General features: G+C 42.5%; 3 protein-coding genes across 3 annotated transcripts; all 3 read right to left on the bottom strand.

Annotated features, from left to right (window-relative positions):
* Positions 1-2,808: 2,808 nt before the first annotated feature.
* On the bottom strand, positions 2,809-4,473 carry LOC122946564 (interferon lambda-3-like). Its single transcript, XM_044306281.1, has 5 exons — positions 4,414-4,473; positions 3,807-3,884; positions 3,574-3,708; positions 3,395-3,475; positions 2,809-2,895 (listed from the first exon to the last, which is right to left on the bottom strand). Exons 1-5 carry the CDS (start codon positions 4,471-4,473, stop codon positions 2,809-2,811), a joined length of 441 nt encoding a protein of 146 aa, XP_044162216.1.
* Positions 4,474-10,170: 5,697 nt separating this feature from the next.
* Positions 10,171-15,534, bottom strand: LOC122946562 (interferon lambda-3-like). The gene is made up of 6 exons (XM_044306280.1): positions 15,517-15,534; positions 11,562-11,681; positions 11,005-11,082; positions 10,769-10,903; positions 10,590-10,670; positions 10,171-10,257 (listed from the first exon to the last, which is right to left on the bottom strand). The coding sequence occupies exons 1-6, from the start codon at positions 15,532-15,534 to the stop codon at positions 10,171-10,173; spliced, it is 519 nt and encodes a 172-aa protein (XP_044162215.1).
* A 12-nt stretch (positions 15,535-15,546) lies between these two features.
* On the bottom strand, positions 15,547-17,407 carry LOC122946561 (interferon lambda-3-like). Its single transcript, XM_044306279.1, has 5 exons — positions 17,348-17,407; positions 16,732-16,809; positions 16,496-16,630; positions 16,305-16,385; positions 15,547-15,633 (listed from the first exon to the last, which is right to left on the bottom strand). Exons 1-5 carry the CDS (start codon positions 17,405-17,407, stop codon positions 15,547-15,549), a joined length of 441 nt encoding a protein of 146 aa, XP_044162214.1.
* Positions 17,408-21,383: the final 3,976 nt, after the last annotated feature.

The following is a 21,383-nucleotide window of genomic DNA, read 5'->3' as shown; positions in this document are numbered from 1 at the left end:
CCATGGGTTAGCTTTGCACTGGGAAAGTTTTGGGCACAATGATGGGTGGTCTGGCATGTGAACTAGCTCTGGTCATGCATAGACCTATCGAGGTGGCACTTCACCAGAATCTGTCATTTTGAAACGTGGGCTGGTACTAGATAAGCACTGGACTCGGTGAGTGAGCTATACAAGCATCGGGCACATTGATGGATGAACTGGCACTGTCTGAGCAACAGAAACATTGTGTACTGGCACTGGGCATACATTGGCTATAACGGTAGGGAACTGGTGCTGGGTGTGCAAAGGGAATGGTTCAGAGCAATGTCTGCAAAGGGCTGAATGACCTTCACCCCTCCACTTCATTAAACTACCAAGGAAGTAGAAAATATTTTTTCTAACTTTTGTTCTATAAACTTAGGTTGTATCTTATAGTCCAAAAAATATAGTATGTATTGATAAATTAAAAATTCCATCTGTCCTACTGGTACACATTCAGGAGAAATACCCCCATCATTGTCATTCTGTTTAGGAAATAAGGGAAGCAGCCATTATGAGAACAATTTAATTCTATGGGTGTATTCACATATCATGTTTTACCAGACTGTGAATACTGGCCATCAAAAAATAGGATACATCCTATTTTTCACCTTTACGATGGCCAAAGGACCCCATAAAAGTCATTGATCCCATTTCTTGACAGCTTTTCTACAGAATAGCATCTGTCTGATGGCCGTTAAAATTGGTAAGTTGCTAGGAGATACCGCAGAGAGGCAGGGACATTCTCACTTAACTTCCTAGGTTTCTGGTGAAGACAAAATTCAAAATGAAGTCTATCCGATCACTCCTGGTGTTTTGAAGAAAGAGGATTTTCTAACCACAATACCTCTTACATGTATCTACTGCACATCCCCATATTATCCATACACAGGAAATTTCTCAGAATACACAATCTTGCACATTCTTTATCTCCAAATCACTTGTCTGCACTTCCACATGTCATTTGCTCCCAGAATATTTATTAAGACCACAGTAGTTCTGACAGCAGCCCTAAAGATTAAAGGTGTGCCCGGGTTAAGGCCTCCTCCAGACAACAGCTTCTGATGGATCTGCTGGCAACCATGCAGCTGTTACAAGATCATGTCTTCTGGATCATTTACAAGGGGTCAAAGCTAGACCCAACTCAGGAGCTGAAATATCTGGTTTTGTCATAAACACTCATAAGCTAAGAGTAAAATTGTCATCAGAGAGGAGACACAATCCTGAAGGGGGCAAGTCATCTCTTTTCTCACTCCAAAGAGTCCTTTTGTTATCTCATGAAAATGTTGGATCTCCTAACTTCATCAAGAGATGTAATACTATGGGCCATAGCTCATATCGGCTCCTTCCAAGACAATATACACATTTCTTTCCACAGATGTCTCTAGATCAGGGTTTCTCAACTCTGGTCCTTGGGAACCACCTACCAGTCATGTTGTCAGGATTTCCTTAGTATTGAGCATGTGATATAATCAGTGTCCATGCATCAGGACATACCACAGGTATTCATTCTGTGGGATATTTTCAAATCCTGACCGGTAGGTGGGTCCCGAGGACCGGAGTTGAAAAAAACCCTGCTCTAGAGCCTAGAAAAGGGGTTTTTAAGTGTATCCATCCACTCGCCAAGAGCTGAATTGTCTTCTACATTGAAAATTTGAAGTCCTCACCACAGATTCCTCTGCCTGGGGTGTGCAAGTAGACAGATTGTGGACCCAGAAAATGGAACGCAAAGAAAGGGTTGTCACCAAACTGGAAAGCTCTCAGGGCTGTCAGACTGGCCTTAGCTCATTTCCAAACTTACCTGCGAAACCAGAAAAAGCTTGTTCAGTCAAACAACTTACCAAAGGTAAGGAGGTAAAAAACAGGCTACAAGGGTAGTGAATACTCAACTCTACCATATTCTCTCAGTGACAGAGGAGAACACAAAGGTTCAAGGGCTCAAGAGGACCTAATGGGTCTGCGAATTTCATCAAAAGTAGTGGAGTGAAGTCAATAGTGTGTGTGCATATCTTAGCATATCCTGACACGCCTGCACCTCCACACATAAAAGCAGTAGAAGCATATTTATTGTGAATCAGCCGTTGCCTTTCTGCATTCCGCATTTTCGTGCCATTTTATGGAAAATCGATTAATAAATAAAGCAAGTATTTTATGTCACTGAAGTTATATTACTGCTTATTAAACTGTTGCTGTCTAATTGTATCTAGGAAGCTTTAACCCATTTGTGCCTGTGCTGCCTACAGACTAAAGGAAAAAAAAAATTCGGAAGGTAAATTTTTGGTTTCTTTTCTGCAGAATGAAGCAATGGATCGATAAGTAAAAGGTATCATTCATTACATTCAGCTGAGCTAGCCCTACAAGTCACAGTGTCTGGTTAATCTGTAGATTTCCGGTGACAGATTTTAATAATGGGCTTTTCAGACAAGACAAAAATAAAAATAATATTATGAGACAGAATTATTTTAAAATGTTAATTTAATGGAGAATGCATAAATAAATAAATAAATATAATTTCAAAAATTCAATGTATCCACCAGGGATGAAACTTCTCTGTATAAAACTATATATTATTAGATATAGTATAAATAGAGAAATATTAAAATGTATAAAATATAATTATAAATACAATTATAAATTAAATAATAATAAAAGGTCATGTGGACGGTTATAGGTGAACCTCCAGGTAGTTTTTCATATTTCCTGAACAGTATTTGATGACAGAAGATAGAAAACTGATGTCTTGATGATTCTTGTGCATATGGTTAAGAAAGAGTCCACCTTGGAGACAGTCTAGGGATCACTTGGACACATCACATTTTGCATCCTTAATGAGATGAGGTTGAGCACAACAGCGTCCTGGACACATTGAGGGGAGGCCTATAATGGAGGACAGCGAGATATCTCATTATGTACTGATCACAACAGTCTCTCCCCAAATGGTGACAATGCCGAGTAACTGAATGTGGATAGGACTGTAGTGTGATTGTCAGTTCTAGAGTCTTGTTGTGCCATCATCCTGTGCTAGATGGTCATAGCAACAAGAGAAATGCACACCGCCGGACCAACAGCAGAATAAAGAAGCCTATAGGATTAAAAGCTCCAAAGCCAGTCTTCTCCCTGGATGCTCCCTCTCCCCTCTCACAGCAGGAAGTCTCAGACAGACACTGACAGTAACATCCTGCAGCTGCATCCCCCCTCCTCCTTTTCTTATCAGCGGCTTAACTATTTCAGTCCATTTTCGTTCTTCCAAACCTTAACATATCATTCCCATAAAACTTCATGCTTTCAATATCTTCCATAAATTCCTCATCATCTTACTCGTAAAACAGACAATTTCCTGTAAACGATCAGTGTACAGCATCTGTAAGACACGTACCTTGTCTTTAAAATCTTGGAGATGACTCAGCCACGGCTCCAGCTGCTCAGAGGCAGGGTCACTGTATTCAGGCAACTCTCTCTGTAAAGGAGAACAGGATATAAGGAATTTACACCATGTTGGGTCCATTTCACAGGCCGAAGTGTGATTGACATACAGGATAAGAAGGAGGAACTTACGCAGATTATCAGCTGGTCCCTCAATTTAAGGAAAGCCTTCATGGAATTTGTTACAGTGTCAGAGGTAGACATATTAGTCAGGATGTCCAGCGTCAGCGACACTCGTTCCAGGGTCAGGATCAGGCGGTCACTTGGCTTAAAAGAATAAAAATGTGATATGAGGGGTTCTGCCATTGCTCCTCTATAGAGTTAGGTGATATGACAGAGCCTTTGTTGGAATCTAATTTCCATACCTTAAGGTCACATATAGACATCTTGTGTCCAGTCATGGTGGTGTAACATTTCACTCCATCACCGGATATTTTCTTTTGCTGTTGAAGAACAAAAATAAGGCTTACACAATGTGGACAAACAGAATCGCCTCCCTGGTTCTGCCCTTCCATCTAGGGGCTTGGTCAGTTAGTTTTCAGGTATTATAAACCTAATCCCATTTAGGAAGCTCTTCTGGATGCTATGGAGCGATGAACTCTCAAAACAATGTCCTCATATCACTCTAGAAATGGGACTCAATGACCATAATGGAAATAAAAGCTCTGCTTTACACTGACCTGATCATTTCGCAGATGCCTGAGAGACTTCACTTCGGAGGTAGACATGGATGAGTGCTGGAACAAAGGGCACAGTCTCCTGTGTGGACGTCCACCCACTGCAACCAGAGAAACCAGCAAAGCCAACAATCTGATGTCCATGGTCAATGCTTCCTGCTGAATACTTCAACCTTTTTTTCTCTCTGGAAATCTGTGAATATGAGATGAGTTACTAAACCATAACTGATGTCCATAATCACAGACTGTGTACTGGTTCCCATTAATCTGTATACACCCAGGAGAAGACACTTACCTGCTTGGTTGTCTTGTGTCTCTCTGCTGTTGATCTCAGCTCTATCTCAAGCCCTTCCATCTTTCTCCTTTTATAGTTTAGTCTCCAGGAGAGAGATTTCTTAATTTTCACAATGTGGAGAAATCTTCTCTCTAGCGTTCATAATTCAAGTGACGGGAAACAGGGCAGCCGTGGGAACTCCTTATAACTTTCAGTTTCCTTACTATACAGGTGAGAAGGAGACGTCAGATAACTGTGAGGAGACTCCTGCAGGTGAGAAATCTCTACAGGAATCCTCCTGTTACTGCACAGCATATCAGTACATAACCAGTATCCCCGTCACTCAGTAACTTTCTCCTGCCATCAGTTTTTTACTCTTTGACTCTGTATAGAATCATACTGTGGTTCTTCATGTTTGGAATTCTTTACTTAGTATTGTATTGTTTCTGTTAGATTTTGATGGTGGCAAAATATTAGCCAAAAAGGTCTGTATGTACATGTGGTTTTTATAGTGGTTATTGCTTTGCAACACAAGGTTTCCTTTAAATAACAATAAACCTAACGTCTAACTTATCTAAATTTGTTTATTAGTTGAATGAGATCAATCTTCCCAATATCAGCCAATTTCTGAAAGGGAAGGGCTTAAAGGGGTTGTGCCAGGTTTATAAGTCATCTGCTATCCACAGGATAGGGGATAACTAGCTGATAGCTGGTGGTCCGAATGCTGGGACCCCTACTGATCCCAATAATGGGGATCCCGTTTCCTTGTTATGATGGAGGGGCAGGTCTTGCATGCACACTGCCGCTCCATTTACTCTCTATGGGAGCGCTGAAGATAAATGAGCACTGTATTCAGTAACTTATAAACTTGGCAAAACAGCTTTTAAGGTTATATTCACATAATAGCAAAAAGCATTGATTTCTAACATTAATATCTAACATTAATCTTTTCTCCCATAGTCCTAACAGCACCTCCTAAATGGGGGGTATTTTTGCGCCTGTGTAATAGTAGGACATGGCATTTTTAATTAATCAAATTAATTACTAATTAGTGAACCCTGAGCCTCTATAAAGATGTCTATCCTCCCCTACCTTGTGTTTATTTTGAAGAAGTGACCTACTTAATGTCACAATGTCGGGGGAGGGGAGGAACACCAGAAAGACAACAGAAGGAAGATGACCAGGAACTAGGCCTCAAGGCTAGGGACAGGGAAATGGTAACCACCTAGGAAATCCCTAAACCTAGCCCTGACTCCTGTCAGTGTGAATAGACCACAGGTGGGAACATTCATACACCGGAAACCTAGGCCCTAGTAACCCTGAATATCCCTAGGAGTAGTGACAGGATCTGAAACTACTGGTTTCTTCCCAGATGAACGAACCAGCATTTCCCTGAGGCCTAGTTAACAACGAGCAAATGGGAACAACAAAATACAAAAAGAAGTACACTTATCTTCAGTAGAAAATGGATGAGCAGATACTCAGATGAGGACCACACACCACCTCTTCCAACTCCAGGCAGATAATATCAACCGAATGGTAAGAAGTGTGAGTCCAGACTAAATAGAGGAGCAGTAATAACCACAAGCTACACCTGAGACAAGAGGTGTGGTCATTACCAACAACACTGCAACAAGTGAAAACAGATAGGCTGTCAGATGACCTAACATGCAGCCAGTCTCTCAGATATTCTAACCTCTGTCACAGGAGGGATCGTGACACTTAGGTTGGGAAGCTTGTGCTTCTGTTAGGACTAAGAGAAAACAGATAAATATTAGAAATCAGGCTTTTATTATGTCCTAAACAGCAAAGCAATAAAAGGGATCTAGCGAAAAGTAAACCCAAAGGAAGGCCGTCCCATGTAGCAGACTGAAAATTGACTGGCAAGAGCCGTCTCCTCTGAGAACCAGAAGCACGAGGTTGGAGGGGCTAGATATCCTTATGTAGACTCAAGGGTCCCCATTTAATATATTTTTTGGACTGTAAGACACAATTTTTAGCAAGAAAATATTTTTCTAAAAAGTTCTTTCATCTTATATTCCACAGTCAAGGTGGTCCAGCAGTGCTAGACCTGCCTGGCTGCCAGATTTCCTGCTCTTCCCTTGCTTTTTCCTCACTGTATGAGCACCAAAGTTACTGGATCTAGCTACCTTTATGTTTCTTCCACCAAACATGATGGAGTTCATCTGCACTAGTGCCAGCTGCACCGCTTCTGTGTCCTGGAGTGAAGCGACCAGTGTCACAGACTGAACAAGCCGGTGTCATAGCTTCTTCCTTCCTCCTCCACAGTGTAATAGCAGTAGACCTCGCCCTGGTCATGTTAAAAGATGATGACACACAGGGGCTGGCCGTGTTCATCTTTGACGTTAGAAACTGTATGTGGCACTCAGTGTGGATGGAGTGTAGGCCACATGTAGGCATAGCCCCAGGCTGTGGCCTGTATTTGGCAGTTTCCAGTCACTGGAGAGGAAGTTTAAGTGGAATGTTGGAGACCCTGTCACTGTAGGCTGCAGTATACATGTATCCTCCATGTTAATCACTATAACATAAATACATGAGGTGTTTTGGGAAGCTGGGCATGCAAGGACTGGTGAACTGGTGAAGGGCATGCAATGGATGAATTAATGGGTGCATGATTGGCAGGTGAGTTGGCGCTGGACATACAACAGGAGCTTTAGATTGAACTGACTCGGGGCATGCTGTGGGCACCTTGGTAGGTGAGCTGGCACAGGGCAAATATCAGGGACAATGACAGGTGAACTTTAGGTTGGGCAGTCATTGGGCACATTGATAAGTCACCTCTAACCATCAGGTGCATCCATGGGTGAGCTTTGCACTGGCCAAGTTTTGGGCACAATAAAAGGGGACATTTGCTCTGGTGTGTGAACTAGCTCAGGTCATGCATAGACCTATCGAGATGGCACTTTACCAGAATCTTTCATTTTGACATGTGGGCTGGTGCTGGATGAGCACTGGACTCATTAGTGAGGGAGCTATATAAGCACCAGGCACATTGATGGAGGAGCTGGCTCTGGCTAAGCAACAGAAACATTGTGTACTGGCACTAGGCATACATTGGCAATAATGGTGGAGCATCTTAGCTCTTTACAGAAAAAAGAGTTCTATATTTTTTAATAAAGACCAAGTGAAAAAATATTTTTTTTAGCTTAAAATTAGTACAATGCAATAATAACAAAAGATTGCCCCAAGGTGTACATAGCCTTCAAGTCGACTATGCCCAGTAGATGTATGGTGGCCAAAGCTGCTAATTTCAGTAGGACAAAATAACTATCTAATGTGTATAGGAGTCATGGTTTTCTTCTCTTGACAGATGCTGAGGGAAAGAAGGATTGGGCTGTTGGATTTCAACATGCCTGATACTTTTGTCATGCACCAGATGTGTCTAGCATCAGATTTTTCTATTCTCTGAACACATACACACTAGACTGTGTGTGTGAAAGGAGTCAAGAGGAATAGTTGTCGGTAAAGTGAGTGTCCAGCTTTCTTTGACAGGTGCACGGTACCGGTGGGTGTTTTTCTCTTTTGCAAAACCAGGAGTGGGTCCTAAAAGGAAGAGTTCCCTCTATTTAGTCTCTAGTCCTGGCTTTATAAGCTGCTGTATCTCCATTTACTGCTTACCCATAGCTACCAAGCACAGATCGGTTGGCGTCCAACACCCGGCACCCCCACAATCAGCTTAGTTGCCAACAGTTCTGAATTTGTAGGGAATGTCCCTAATTTTCTGAGGCAGTTCCTGCAAATTTGATTTGTACTGGGCCGAAAATGAGCAGAATGTAGGTAAGCCCAAAAATACACTGGCTCCACCCTTCTGCCCAGCTTTATCGGGTCCATGGTCCTGGATTACTTGATTTATCGTTACTGTGTATTAACCTCTTTCTCTGTCTGGTTGTACCTAGAGTACCTGTGCCGCCTATGGACTAGAGGAAATGAAAATTTTGGTAAGTAAATTTGTTTGTTTTTCTCTAGAATGAAGCAATGGATCGATTAGTGAAAGGTATCATTACGTTCAGCTGAGCTAGCCTTACATGGCACTAGACCTGGTTTACCAGTGAATTTCCTGGTGATAGATTTGGAAAATGTATTTTCCAGACAAGTAAAAGAAAAAAACTGAACTAAATATTTTAAGATGTTTAAAATATTGAAAATTAAAAATGGGTTTTTCAGTCAAGAACCCAAAAAATTATCCCTTCAGCATTAGATCTTTATAAACACCCGCTGATGAAAGACTGCTCTCCATTCCATATCAACTATTGCATCAGATATTTAAAGCAATACCTAACACGTCTACCTACAGTATGCAGATTAAAGATCCAAGAGGGAAAGTCTCCAAACTGTATGAGATTTTGATGTCCGCATCTAAAATAGACAGTCCAACCTTTCTACAACAATGGGAGTTAGACTTACAAATCAAGTTTTCACCAGTTGAGAAGAGACTTGCTTTGCTCTCCCCGACTAGGGTGTCCAGGTGTGTCAAGGTACAAGAAAATAGTTATAAAGTCCTAACTAGGTGGTATTTTACACCCCAAAAACTCCACCGTATGTTCCCCGCTACTACCAACCCCTTGTGTTGGAGGTGTAATAAAGAATTGGGTACTCATGCTTACATTTGGTGGTCTTGTGACAGAGTAGCGCCCTTTTGGAAAGCAGTGTGTGGAGTTTTATCAAAAGTGAGTGGGACGCACATCCCTGTGACCCCCAAACTTTGCCTGTTTGGGTTGTATAATGACATAAAGGGTCCAAAGAACATAAGAATTTTGTGTGCGGCTTTGCTGGCCTCTGCTAGACTTCTCATTGCAACATGCTGGAAACAGCAGGAAATACCTCCAATCCAGAAATGGTTTGTCAAATGTGACCAGATATGTAGACTTGAACAGATGGTACATTGGGAATCTGGATCCCCACTTAAATTTGAAGCTATTTGGAACCCCTGGAGATCTTATAGAAGATTTACTCTAGATTGATTACTTTGGATAAGATAATACTAAGTGTACTTGAACGACGGCCCTTACATGAAGTTGAGCAAATCTGAGTTCATATGGATGAGACTTACAGAAAGTAAGATTATAGCATCTGACTGTCCTTCACATGGTGAAGTTCCAAGGTTAATGAGAATACCTTACGCACCAACTATTTGCTTTACCCCTCCCCCCCTTGTTACTTTTTCCTTTATCTTACCACACCCCGCCTACCCATGTATGTTTACTACTACTTGTTTTGTATGTGGTTATTTACTTATTATTCTAAATGTGCGTGGTGATCCGCTCCACGTACTTGGATATGTTACCAGACTATTGACGATGTCATAGAGATATCCCTGATATGCATTATGTCATCTTGTATCTGTGTCTCAGATATGTATCTTTTATATCAAAGTGTCAATATGTATGTTTTATTGGCTGATAAAACAATAAAAAGAGTTTTAAAACAAACAAGAACCCAAAAAATTATCATATTTTAAAATGTTGTTTAATGGAGCATGCATAAATAACATTATATATCCTCCAGGGATAAAACCTCTCTGTATAAAACAATATATTATTAGATATAGAATAAATAGACAAATATTACAATGTATAAAATATAATTATAGATAAAATAATAAATAAAATAATAATGATAAAAGGTCACGTTGACGGTTACAGGTTAACCTCCAGGTAGCTTATATTTCTGGAACAATATTTGGTGACAGAAGGCAGGAAACTGATGTCTTCATGATACCTGTGCATCTGTTAAGAAAGAGTCCGTCTTGGAGACAGTCTAGGGATATCTTGGACACATCACATTTTGCATCCTTAATGAGATGAGGTTGAGCACAACAGCGTCCTGGACACATTGAGGGGAGGCCTATAATGGAGGACAGCGAGATATCTCATTATGTACTGATCATCACAGCAGAACTAACAGCAGAATAAAGCAGCCTATAGGATTAAGAACTCCAAAACCCGTCCTCTCCCCTCTCACAGCAGGCAGTCTCAGACAGACACCGATAGTAATATCCTGCAGCTGCATCCCCCTCTTCCCAGTGGTTTAACTATTTCAGTCCACTTTCTATCTTCCTACCTAAAACATCCCATTCCTATTGCTTTCAATATTTCCATTAAATGATTCATCATCTTACTCCTTACACAGACAATATCCTGTAAACTGTCAGTGTGTAGCGTCAGTAAGACACGTACCTTGTCTTTGAAATCTTGGAGATGACTCAGCCACGGCTCCAGCTGCTCAGAGGCAGGGTCACTGTATTCAGGCAACTCTCTCTGTAAAGGAGAACAAGATATAAGGAATTTACACCATGTTGGGTCCATTTCACAGGCCGAAGTGTGATGGACATACAGGATAAGAAGGAGGAACTTACACAGATTATCAGCTGGTCTCTTAATTTAAGGAAAGCCTTCATGGAATTTGTTACAGTGTCAGAGGTAGACATATTAGTCAGGACGTCCAGCGTCAGCGACACTCGTTCCAGGGTCAGGATCAGGCGGTCACTTGGCTGTAGAAGAGAATATAAATGTGATATGAGGGGTTCTGCCATGTCTCCTCTATAAGGTTAGGTGATATGACAGGGGCTTTGTTGGAATCTTATTTCCATACCTTGAGGTCACATATAGACGTCTTGTGTCCAGTCATGGTGGTGTAACATTTCACTCCATCACCGGATATTTTCTTTTGCTGTTAAGGAAAAAAATGAGTTTACATGTGGACAACCAGAATTGTCTCCCTGGTCCTGCCCCTCCATCTAGGGGCTTGGTCAGTTGGGTTTCAGGTATTATAACCTTATCTGGAGCTCATACATCCCATTCACGAAGCTATGATGAACCCTCAAAGCAATGTCTTCATATCTCTCTAGAAATGGCATTCAATGACCATAATGGAAATAAAAACTGTGCTTTACACTGACCTGATCATTTTGCAGATGTCTGAGGGACTTCACTTCGGAGGTAGACATGGATGAGTGCTGGAACAAAGGGCATAGTCTCCTGTGTGGACGTCCACCCACTGCAACCAGAGAAACCAGCAAAGCCAACAATCTGATGTCCATGGTCAGTGCTTCCTGCTGAATACTTCAACCTTTTCTTCCCTCTGAAAATCTGTGAATATGAGATGAGTATATAAACCATATCTGTATGCACCCAGGAGAAGACACTCACCTGCTCTGTTCTCTTGTGTCTCTCTGCTGTTGATCTCAGCTCTATCTCAAGCCCTTCCATCTTTCTCCTTTTATAGTCCAGTCTATAGTCCAGACTGGGCTCTGATAGGTGCAAATGGGTCTGGAAGAAACAAGGAAAAAGGTGGCTAACGGATCGAGAAATTGAAGGAACTATCAAGTTCGGTGGAGGAAGGCTGATCATGAGGGGTTGTTTCATAGCCAAAGGTGTTGCATATTTGACCAGGATCAATGGTTGTCTCAATGCTGAGCTATATGTAAGTGTCCTACAAGACGAGTTACTTCTTAACACTCGATTACTATGGGTATGAAAAGGACAACATAATGTTCCAGCAGGACAACGATTGGCGAACAAATGGTTCAATGACAATGAAGTAGAAGTAATGGTGCCGGTTTGGCCCCCACAGTCCCCACACCACAACCCAATCGAACACTAGTGGGTAGAGTTGAAGAAAAAGCTGTATTCATACCCAAGTGAGTCGACCAGTGTGTGCCAACACTGGAAACGTGTAGAAGAGACCTGGGAACAGATTTTGATCGAGACAAGTTTGAATCTGATTGAGAGCATGCCCAGAAGGATTCAGGCAGTGCTGAAAGCCAAAGGTGAATTTACAAAATAATAAAAAAATTGAATTTAAGGGGCATAACAGTAACAATGCAGTTACATGACAAGAATCAGTGTAACTAATTATGTGCTAAATAGTTGCAAGTCCAATTTATGAGATAGTGAAGATGATTGTCTATAAACTGTTGGTAGTTTCACAATCAAAGCTGCAGTGGATGGTGAGATATGGATCCTAAAAGTCAAAAGTTCAAAATATTGTTACCCTTTTACTCGTCAGTGTATATAAAGACACCTTGTGTTTATTATAAAGAAGTAAACTACTTAGAGCGGTAAAATTGTGCTGGACTAAGGGAAAACAGATTAAGGTTAGAAATCTACACTTCTCTTATGTCCTAACCAGTGGTATAATAATGGGGGAGTTAGCAAAAAGTAGGGAGGGTCCTCTCATGTGGTGGACTCAAAATAGACCACCTTTTCAGAACAATTGAAGTCTGTGGGTTTATTTACACATGGGTTGTTTTAATAGACTATGAATACTGGCCATCAACAAATAGAAGACATTCTATTTTTGACCATTTTGATGGTCTGATGGACCCCATAGAAATCAATGGGAACGGCTATCAAAACCCCTGGGAGAGGCAGGGGAATCCCCTCCTATGCTGCATAAGCCAAAGAAAATGGTGCCTGGGTGATCATGTGACCACCCTTCTGGCGTTTTCATGCCGTTAGGGAAAAATTAAAGGGGAACAAAATTCATCAGTTGTTTTTTTTTTTTTTATGGTAAAGTAATTCACAAGATCAGTTCGGTCCCAAAACGCATAGTTTATGTAACAATAACAACGTCCGATTGTTAAATCCTTGGGGTGGCGCCACTACAGAATCCAGTTTTTATCTTTACACACTCAAATTTGTATGGGAGTCCCGATGTTCTCCTCATTACAGATGTTAGGAGAAAGGATTGGGCTGTTGGTTTTCAATCTGCCTGATACTTTTGTTCTGCACTAGATGTGTCCAGGGTCAGCTTATTCCTCTCTCTGAACACATGCATACTCGGCTGTGTGTGAAAGGTGTCGAGAGGAATAGTTTTCAGCAAAATGTGTGGCCGTTGGATTTTTTATTTTTTTTGCAAAGCCAGGACTGGGTTGTTAAAGGAAGAGTTTCCTCTGTTTAGGGTCCAGTCCTGGCTTTATGAGCTGCTGATATTAATAAAAAGTCTCTAACAGGAATACTGGCTATGTTACCCACAGAAACCAATCACAGCTCAGCTTTCATTCCTTAAACTGCTCTGAAGAAATGCTACCTGCTCTGTGATTGGTTGCTATGGGCAACAAGGCTAGATTGGTGTTAGGTAATTGGGGCCTACGTGTCCCTTACTTCATGGGGCATTATCTCAATTACATGAAACTTTTGACATATTAAATACAAATATATATGTAAAGGAAAAGAAAATACAAGCAAAAAATATAAAGAAAATAAAAGAAAAACATGTCGTAGTTTTATTTCGGCCGCATGTTTGCTGTGCTCCCACCGGAACTCCGGCCCACCCCCATTATAGTCAATGGGGCCGGAGTAAACCTCCGGCGGCACACGTGCACTAGCGGCAGCACGGATCCGGCAGGCTGTTCACCCGTCAGAAGAAGGCTGTCGCTAGTGAGAAACTACCCTTGTTGGGTCCATGGTCCTGGATTAACTGACTTATCTGTCACGGCCATGGCCATGGTCGTGACTCCTGTGCGAACTGTTACTTGTGGTTGGGTCTCCCCTCGTCCACGTCTCAGTGGTTCTCTCACCTGTGTCGGTGTGGCTGGCTGCAGGCCTTGTTGGACTGGCTTTAGTGTGTGCTGGGAGAGGATGCATGCTGGCAGCGACTTTGTGAGAACCGTATGCTGAGAGTGGACGCAGTGTTCAGTGCGGTCTCTCCGGGCTGGGATCAGTCCTGAGGAGACTCGCTAACACTGATCCTGCTTTCTTTTCCCTTCCCCCTTCCATGTTTGGGGTCCCACACTTGTTTTCCCTTTTGTGTGGGTGAGGGGGCTTTGAGGGGTGAGAGTGTCACGGCCTATGGTATGTTGTGTGGCACTTTCCTTCATTTGGTTGTCCGTGGCAATGTGTGGTGTTGAGTGTGTGTGGTGGCAGTGTCCCAGCCCTATGGCTGATCCCCAGGACATGATTGTCACACATGCCGTTGCCCGCGGCAACAGGTGAAGTGTGTGGTTTATGTGTGTATTCCCCTTTAAGTGCCCGTCTTCCCTTGACTTGTGTTTGAAGGGTTAATTCCCTTCTGTGTGTGTGAACACTGGGTGTGTTTGTTGGGTGTGGCTACTTGGGCCTATTAAGCCTCAGTGTTTAGCACGTGTCTAGGGGGTACTTCAGCCATGGCTAGCTGGAGTAGCCTCCTGTGTTATATCACCTACCAGTGGGGGCCACCCTTGTGGTCATACTGTCACAGGTGAGGATGGGGAAAATCCTCAGTCGTGCGATGCCAGAAGATGTAAACCACTGCTCGGCCAGGACAAGAGAATTAGGGAGCAGGTCACCTGCCATATCCATAGGCCTGTTTCTGTTCCCCTTTTTCCTGCAGCTTGGCCAGTGAGACTCCTGTTCCTCCGTGTCCAGAAGGAACAGGTCGTCTTACCCTTCACTCCTAGTTCAGGGACCGGCGGAGGGTGAGTAGGGATCCGAGGTTCCTGAGCATGGGCCCTCCTACCTTCAAGGTCGACCCATGCAGCTAGGAGTTAGGGATTAGGGATGCGTTAGGAGGTGACCTGCTCCCTAATTCTCTTGTCCTGACCGAGCAGTGGTTTACATCTTCTGGCATCGCACGGCTGAGGATTTTCCCCATCCTCAGCCGTGACATTATCATTACTGCGTATTAACCTATTTCTCCGTCTGCTTGTACCTAGAGTACCTGTGCCGCCTATGGACTAGAGGACATAAAAATATATGGATTCCAAGTGAAAGGTATCATGACATTAAGCTGAGCGAGCCCTACATCGGGCTTGGTTTACCAGTGAATTTCCTGCTGATAAATGTAAAAAAAAATATTTTCCAGTAAATAGAAAACCCAACAGAACTGAATATTTTAAAATGTTGTTTAATGGAGCATTCATAAATAACAGCATATAATTTAACAAACTCAATGTATCCTCCAGGGATGAAACCTCTCTGTATAAAACAATATATTATTAGATATAGAATAAATAGAGAAATATTACAATGTATAAAATAATTATAAATACAATAATAAATAAAATAATGATGAAAGGTCATGTGGACGGTTAGAGGGGAACCTCCAGGTAGCTTATCATATTTCCAAAATAATATTTGGTGACAGAAGTCAGGAAACTGATGTCTTGATGATTCTTGTGCATACGGTTAAGAAAGAGTCCATCTTGGAGACAGTCTAGGAATCACTTGGACACATCACATTTTGCATCCTTAATGAGATGAGGTTGAGCATAACAGCGTCCTGGACACATTGAGCGGAGGCCTATAATGGAGGACAGACAGATATCTCATTATGTACTGATCACAACAGTCTTTCACCAAGTGGTGACAATGCTGAGCAGGGGCGAACTGGGAACTTAAAGTGGTCCTGGAAAAAAAAAAAAAAGTGACCCCAGATACTACAGTGCAGCACAAAATACTGCCTAAGAGCATCAGATCTTTTTGTACCTGGCTTTTGGCTAAGAGGATGGTTTAGGTGGCCCTCTGGGCATCGGCCCACCGGGAAATTTCCCTGTAGGGTCTATGGCCAGTCCACCCCTGATGCTGAGTAACTGAATGTGGGTAGGACTGTAGTGTGATTAACTGCTCAGCTCTAGGGTCCAGTTGTGCCATCTTCCTGTTCCAGATGGTCATGGCAACAAGAGAAACACACAGCAGAACCAACAGCAGAATAAAGCAGCCTATAGTATTAAAAACTCCAAAACCCGTCCTCTCCCCAGTCACAGCAGGCAGTCTCAGACAGACACTGATAGTAACATCCTGCAGCTGCATCCCCCTCTTCCCAGCCGTTTAACTATTTCAGTCCACTCTCTATCTTCCTACCTAAAACATTCCTATTGCTTTCAGTATCTCTATTAAATTCCACATCATTTTATTCCTTACACAGACAATATCCCATAAACTATCAGTGTGCAGCGTCAGTAAGACACGTACCTTGTCTTTGAAATCTTGGAGATGACTCAGCCACGGCTCCAGCTGCTCAGAGGCAGGGTCACTGTATTCAGGCAACTCTCTCTGTGAAGGAGAACAGGATATAAGGAATTTACATCATGTTTGGTCCATTTCACAGGCCAAAGTGTGATCCAAAGTGTGATTGACATACAGGATAAGAAGGAGGAACTTACACAGATTATCAGCTGGTCCCTCAATTTAAGGAAAGCCTTCATGGAATTTGTTACAGTGTCAGAGGTAGACATATTAGTCAGGACGTCCAGCGTCAGTGACACTCGTTCCAGGGTCAGGATCAGGCGGTCACTTGGCTGTAGAAAAGAATATAAATGTGATATGAGGGGTTCTGCCATTGCTCATTTATAGAGTTAGGTGATATGACAGGGGCTTTGTTGGAATCTTATTTCCATACCTTGAGGTCACATATAGAGGTCTTGTGTCCAGTCATGGTGGTGTAACATTTCACTCCATCACCGGATATTTTCTTTTGCTGTTAAAGAAAAAAATGAGTTTACATGTGGACAACCAAAATTGTCTCCCTGGTCCTGCCCCTCCATCTAGGGGCTTGGTCAGTTGGTTTTCAGGTATTATAACCTTATCTGGAGCTCATACATCCCATTCACGAAGCTCCTCTGGATGCTATGGAGCGATGAACCCTCAAAGCAATGTCCTCATATCACTCTAGAAATGGGATTCAATGACCATAATGGAAATAAAAACTGTGCTTCACACTGACCTGATCATTTCGCAGATGTCTGAGGGACTTCACTTCGGAGGTAGACATGGATGAGTGCTGGAACAAAGGGCATAGTCTCCTGTGTGGACGTCCACCCACTGCAACCAGAGAAACCAGCAAAGTCAACAATCTGATGTCCATGGTGAGTGCTTACTGCTGAATGCTTCAACCTTTTCTTTTCTCTGGAAATCTGTGATTATGAGATGAGTTACTAAACCATATCTGATGTCCAAAATCACAAACTGTGTACTGATTCCCATTAATCTGTATACACCCAGGAGAAGACACTCACCTGCTTGGTTGTCTTGTGTCTCTCTGCTGTTGATCTCAGCTCTATCTCAAGCCCTTCCATCTTTCTTCTTTTATAGTGCAGTCTACAGGAGAAAAATTCCTTTATTTTCATGATGTGGAGAAATCTCTCTAACGTTGAAAATTCAAGTGAACAGAGACAAGACAGCCGTGGGAACTCCTTGCAACTTTCAGTTTCCTTACTATACAGGTGAGAAGGAGACGTCAGGTAACTGGGAGGAGACTCCTGCAGGTGAGAAATCTCTACAGGAATCCTCCTGTTACTGCACAGCATATCAGTACATAACCAGGATGTCAGATCTAAGACTCTATCCTTCCATCAGTGTTGTATGAAGAAGTTTACCCTTTTGACTCTTCATACTTGGAAATCTTTACTTCATATTGTATAGTTTCTGTTAGATGTCGATGGTGGCAAAACTTTAGCCAAAATGGCCTGTATGTACATATGATTTTTATTATGGTTGCTGCTTTGCGACACAATGTTTTATTTAAATGGCAACTTACTTTATTTAAATGGCAACTTACTATTCACCCCTTTGAAAATTCTTAATTTCTAATGATAATCTGTTTTCCCTTAGTGCTAACAGCAGCATATATAATTGGGGGGGGGGGGGTATTTATGTCCCTTTGTAATAGTAATACAGATTGAATTTAAACAAATTAATCAATAATTAAATAGAGACCCCTGAGCATACACTGACGAGCAAAAGGGAAACAATGTTTTAAAAATTGCCAAACTGCATCATGTCTTCGATATCAGTTGGAAGAATACGAAATGAAGTCTGTCCATCCATTCCAAAGCCAAGAGGTGGACATCCAGGCAAAATATCAGAGTCAACAAGTCATCTCATCACAAGATCTATCAGTTCTGGCGCGACAAACATGGTGGTGGAGCAGGCTCGTATGCTTTGTAATAGTGAGATCACAGATGTCCATACAAGCACCGTGCGACGTGCATTACATAAGCCTAGAATGGTGGCCCGAAAAAAGGTGACGAAGCCTCAACTTTAGTATCGTCATAAGAAGCGCTGGCTCGAGTTTTAAAAAAAGTACAAACAGTGGACAGAAGAAGATTAGAAACGGGTGATTTGGAGCGATGAGATGAAAGTCAATAGAGTGGGCTCTGATGGGTGCAAATGGGTCTGGAAGAAACAAGGAAAAAGGGGACTAACGGATCGAGAAATTGAAGGAACTGTCAGGTTTTATGGTGGAGGAACTGTTCGGTGGAGGAAGCCTGATCGATTGTGGTCTCAATGCTGAGCTATATGTGAGTATCCTACAAGACGAGTTACTTTGTACACTTGAGTACTCTGGGTATGAAAAGGATGAAATAGTGTTCCAACAGGACAATGACCCGAAGCATACTTCAAGATTGGTGAAGAAATGGTTCAATGAAGTAGAGGTGCTGGATTACCCCCCCCCCCCCCCACACACACACACACACACACACCCCCAGACCTCAACCTAATCAAATACTTGTGGGTAGAGTTGAAGAAAAGGGTTAATTACTGTTACCGGTAATTGTTTTTTTCCAATAGCCTCCACAACGGCACTCACAGGGGGGTGTCCCCGCCCCCAGGACAGGAAACAACGCAGAAGCACATGATTTAAAAAGGCCTCCTCCCCTTACCTATTCAGTCAATAAGAGAGGACACGGAAGTGATGCAAGAACAAATATTTATTAAACATAAACAAATGACATCATTTAAAAAAAGAAAATAAATGGGAGGGAAAATCCCAATGCCGTTGTGGAGGCTATTGGTAAAACCAATTACCGGTAAGAGTAATTAACCCTTTTTCTCGGTGCCTCCACAACTGCAATAACAGGAGGATTAGCAAAGTAATCAGCTCTAGGGAGGGACCACAGCAGAAAGAACCCTGCGATCAAAAGACAAGTCTTGGTTCTTGAGAATATCCAATTTGTAATGATTATAAAAAGTCATAGGGCTTGCCCACGTGGCTGCCCTGCAAATCTGGTCTAATGGGACCGAAGTAGACTCCGCCCAGGAGGATGACACAGCCCTAGTAGATTAAGCTCTTATTCTGGTAGGAGGATGAAGATTCTTCTGGACATAGGCAAAGGCAATCATATCTCTGATCCATCTTGCTATAGATGATTTGCTGGCTGCCTGTCCCTTGTTAGGACCATGATATTGAAAGAAGAGATGATCTGACCGTTTAAAGTGACCGATGGTGTTCAGGTAAGATAACACACTCCTAACATCCAGGTTGTGGAATTTTCTATCTTTATCAATAGTCGGAGACGGGCAGAAGGAAGGTAACAAAACTTCCTGTTCACAATGAAACCTAGAAACAACCTTGGGAAGGAAGGACAATGCCTGAGGATTATGCGGTCGTCCAGAATCGTAAGATATGGAGGTTTGTAAGAGAAAGCATGGATTTCTCCAATCCTCCTAGCAGTCGTTATGGCTACAAGAAAAGACGATTTGTAGCTGAGACATTTTAGGACTGAGAGGACCAAGTTTAAATCCCAGGGTGGAATGATGGAACGGAAGGTGGGCAAACTTCTCGTAGCCCCCTTCAAAAAACTTTTGATTAGTGGGGAGTCTGTTAGTTTTACATCCAGAAAAGCTGAAACCTGCACTTTGAGTATTGCAGGTCGGAGACCTTTATCCAACCCTGCCTGCAAAAAACTTTAAATTTGTGGAATGTCTGGAGAAAAGTGATTATTTGAATAGGACAGGAAAGCGTTCCAGATTCTTAAACAAATTCTAGATGTTATAGGCTTGCAATTCAACATCATCGTGAGAATTACTGCATCAGACAAACCTTTTTGTCTTAAGGGGAGGCGTGCGTTCAGTCTCCAGGCCGAGTTGGTTTATTTGGGGATGAAATACCGGACCCTGGTGGAGAAGGTCTGGGGTTGATGGAAAAGTCCAGAATATCCCTGTAGACAGCCTGAGAAGAAGGCAGAACCAAGACCTTTCCTAGCCAAAATGGAGCAATGAATATTACCTGAGCCCCTTCTTCCTCCACCTTCATTAGAGCTCTTGGAATCAAACTGAAGGGAGGAAAAACATAAAGAAGAGTCTTCGGCCATGGTTGGGATAGTACATCTATCCATAATGACTGGTCTCGTCGGGAGAGGGAGCAACATTTTTTGGTCTGCCTGTTGTCCTTTGTGGCAAATAGATCTAGATCTGTAACTCCCCACTTTTCACAGAGCTGCTGAAATATTTCATAATTTAGGGACCACTCTCCTTCCTTCAAAGTCTGGAGGCTGAGGAAGTCGGCTACTACATTGTTCACTCCCTTCACATTAACTGCTGTCAAGGATATAAGATTCTTTTCCGCCCAAAGAAAAATGTCTCGAGACACTGCCCCTAGGGAATGGCTTCTGGTCCCTCCTTGTCTGTTCAGGTAGGCTACTGCAGTGGTATTGTCCAACAACACTTTTATATGTTTTGGAGATGAGGGTGTGTGAAGGGATACAATGACTTTGTAGATGGCTGAGAGTTCTCTCAGATTGGAGGAAGCATCTAACATATCTTTGCCCCATCTGCCCTAACCTACTTTTTCTTCTGTGTGACTGCCTCATCCTGAACTGCTGGAGTCTGTGGTCACGATCATCTGTTTTTCCTGGTGCCAACAGACCCCTGTCTGCAAGTTCTTTTCTATTCTCAACCAGATCAAAGCTTCTTTTGCGGAATTGGGAAGGAGAACACATTTTTCTAGAGCGGAATTGGTTCCGTCCCAGGAGGACAGGAGGAAGACTTGAAGGATCCCTGTGTGACTCTGAGCCCATCTGACCGATGGGATTGTTACCGTCAGAAGACCTAGGATGGTCATGATTTTCCTTATAGAGGAAGCCCTTTGGCTGCAGTACTGAGAGATTTTCCAAACTAGACTTCAGTTTTTCTAGAGGTAAAAAAGACATTAGCAGACGAAAGTCTAGGAGTACCCCCGGGAAGAGCTTCCTCTGATCTGGAGACAAGTCTGATTTTTTATTTATTTATAATCTACCCCAAGGTGGTAAAGCATTCTTGCACTTGGGAAAG

The sequence above is a fragment of the Bufo gargarizans genome, chromosome 9, assembly GCF_014858855.1.
Source record: "Bufo gargarizans isolate SCDJY-AF-19 chromosome 9, ASM1485885v1, whole genome shotgun sequence".
In the NCBI taxonomy this organism is placed as follows: Eukaryota; Metazoa; Chordata; class Amphibia; order Anura; family Bufonidae; genus Bufo; species Bufo gargarizans.
This window is presented reverse-complemented; position numbering and strand designations above follow the sequence as displayed.

Excerpts from the sequence above, each read along its gene's own strand:
- LOC122946562 (XM_044306280.1), bottom strand. Across the intron at positions 11,083-11,561 it reads GACACAAGAGAACAGAGCAG|CAAAAGAAAATATCCGGTGA; the intron begins GTGAGTGTCTTC and ends TTTCCTTAACAG. Across the intron at positions 10,258-10,589 it reads TCCAAGATTTCAAAGACAAG|GCCTCCCCTCAATGTGTCCA; the intron begins GTACGTGTCTTA and ends CCTCCATTATAG.
- LOC122946561 (XM_044306279.1), bottom strand. The coding sequence starts at position 17,407 with ATGGAAGGGCTTGAGATAGAGCTGAGATCAACAGCAGAGAGACACAAG. Across the intron at positions 16,631-16,731 it reads CCTCTATATGTGACCTCAAG|CCAAGTGACCGCCTGATCCT; the intron begins GTATGGAAATAA and ends TCTTTTCTACAG. Across the intron at positions 15,634-16,304 it reads TCCAAGATTTCAAAGACAAG|GCCTCCGCTCAATGTGTCCA; the intron begins GTACGTGTCTTA and ends CCTCCATTATAG.
- LOC122946564 (XM_044306281.1), bottom strand. The coding sequence starts at position 4,473 with ATGGAAGGGCTTGAGATAGAGCTGAGATCAACAGCAGAGAGACACAAG. Across the intron at positions 3,709-3,806 it reads TGTCTATATGTGACCTTAAG|CCAAGTGACCGCCTGATCCT; the intron begins GTATGGAAATTA and ends TATTCTTTTAAG. Across the intron at positions 2,896-3,394 it reads TCCAAGATTTTAAAGACAAG|GCCTCCCCTCAATGTGTCCA; the intron begins GTACGTGTCTTA and ends CCTCCATTATAG.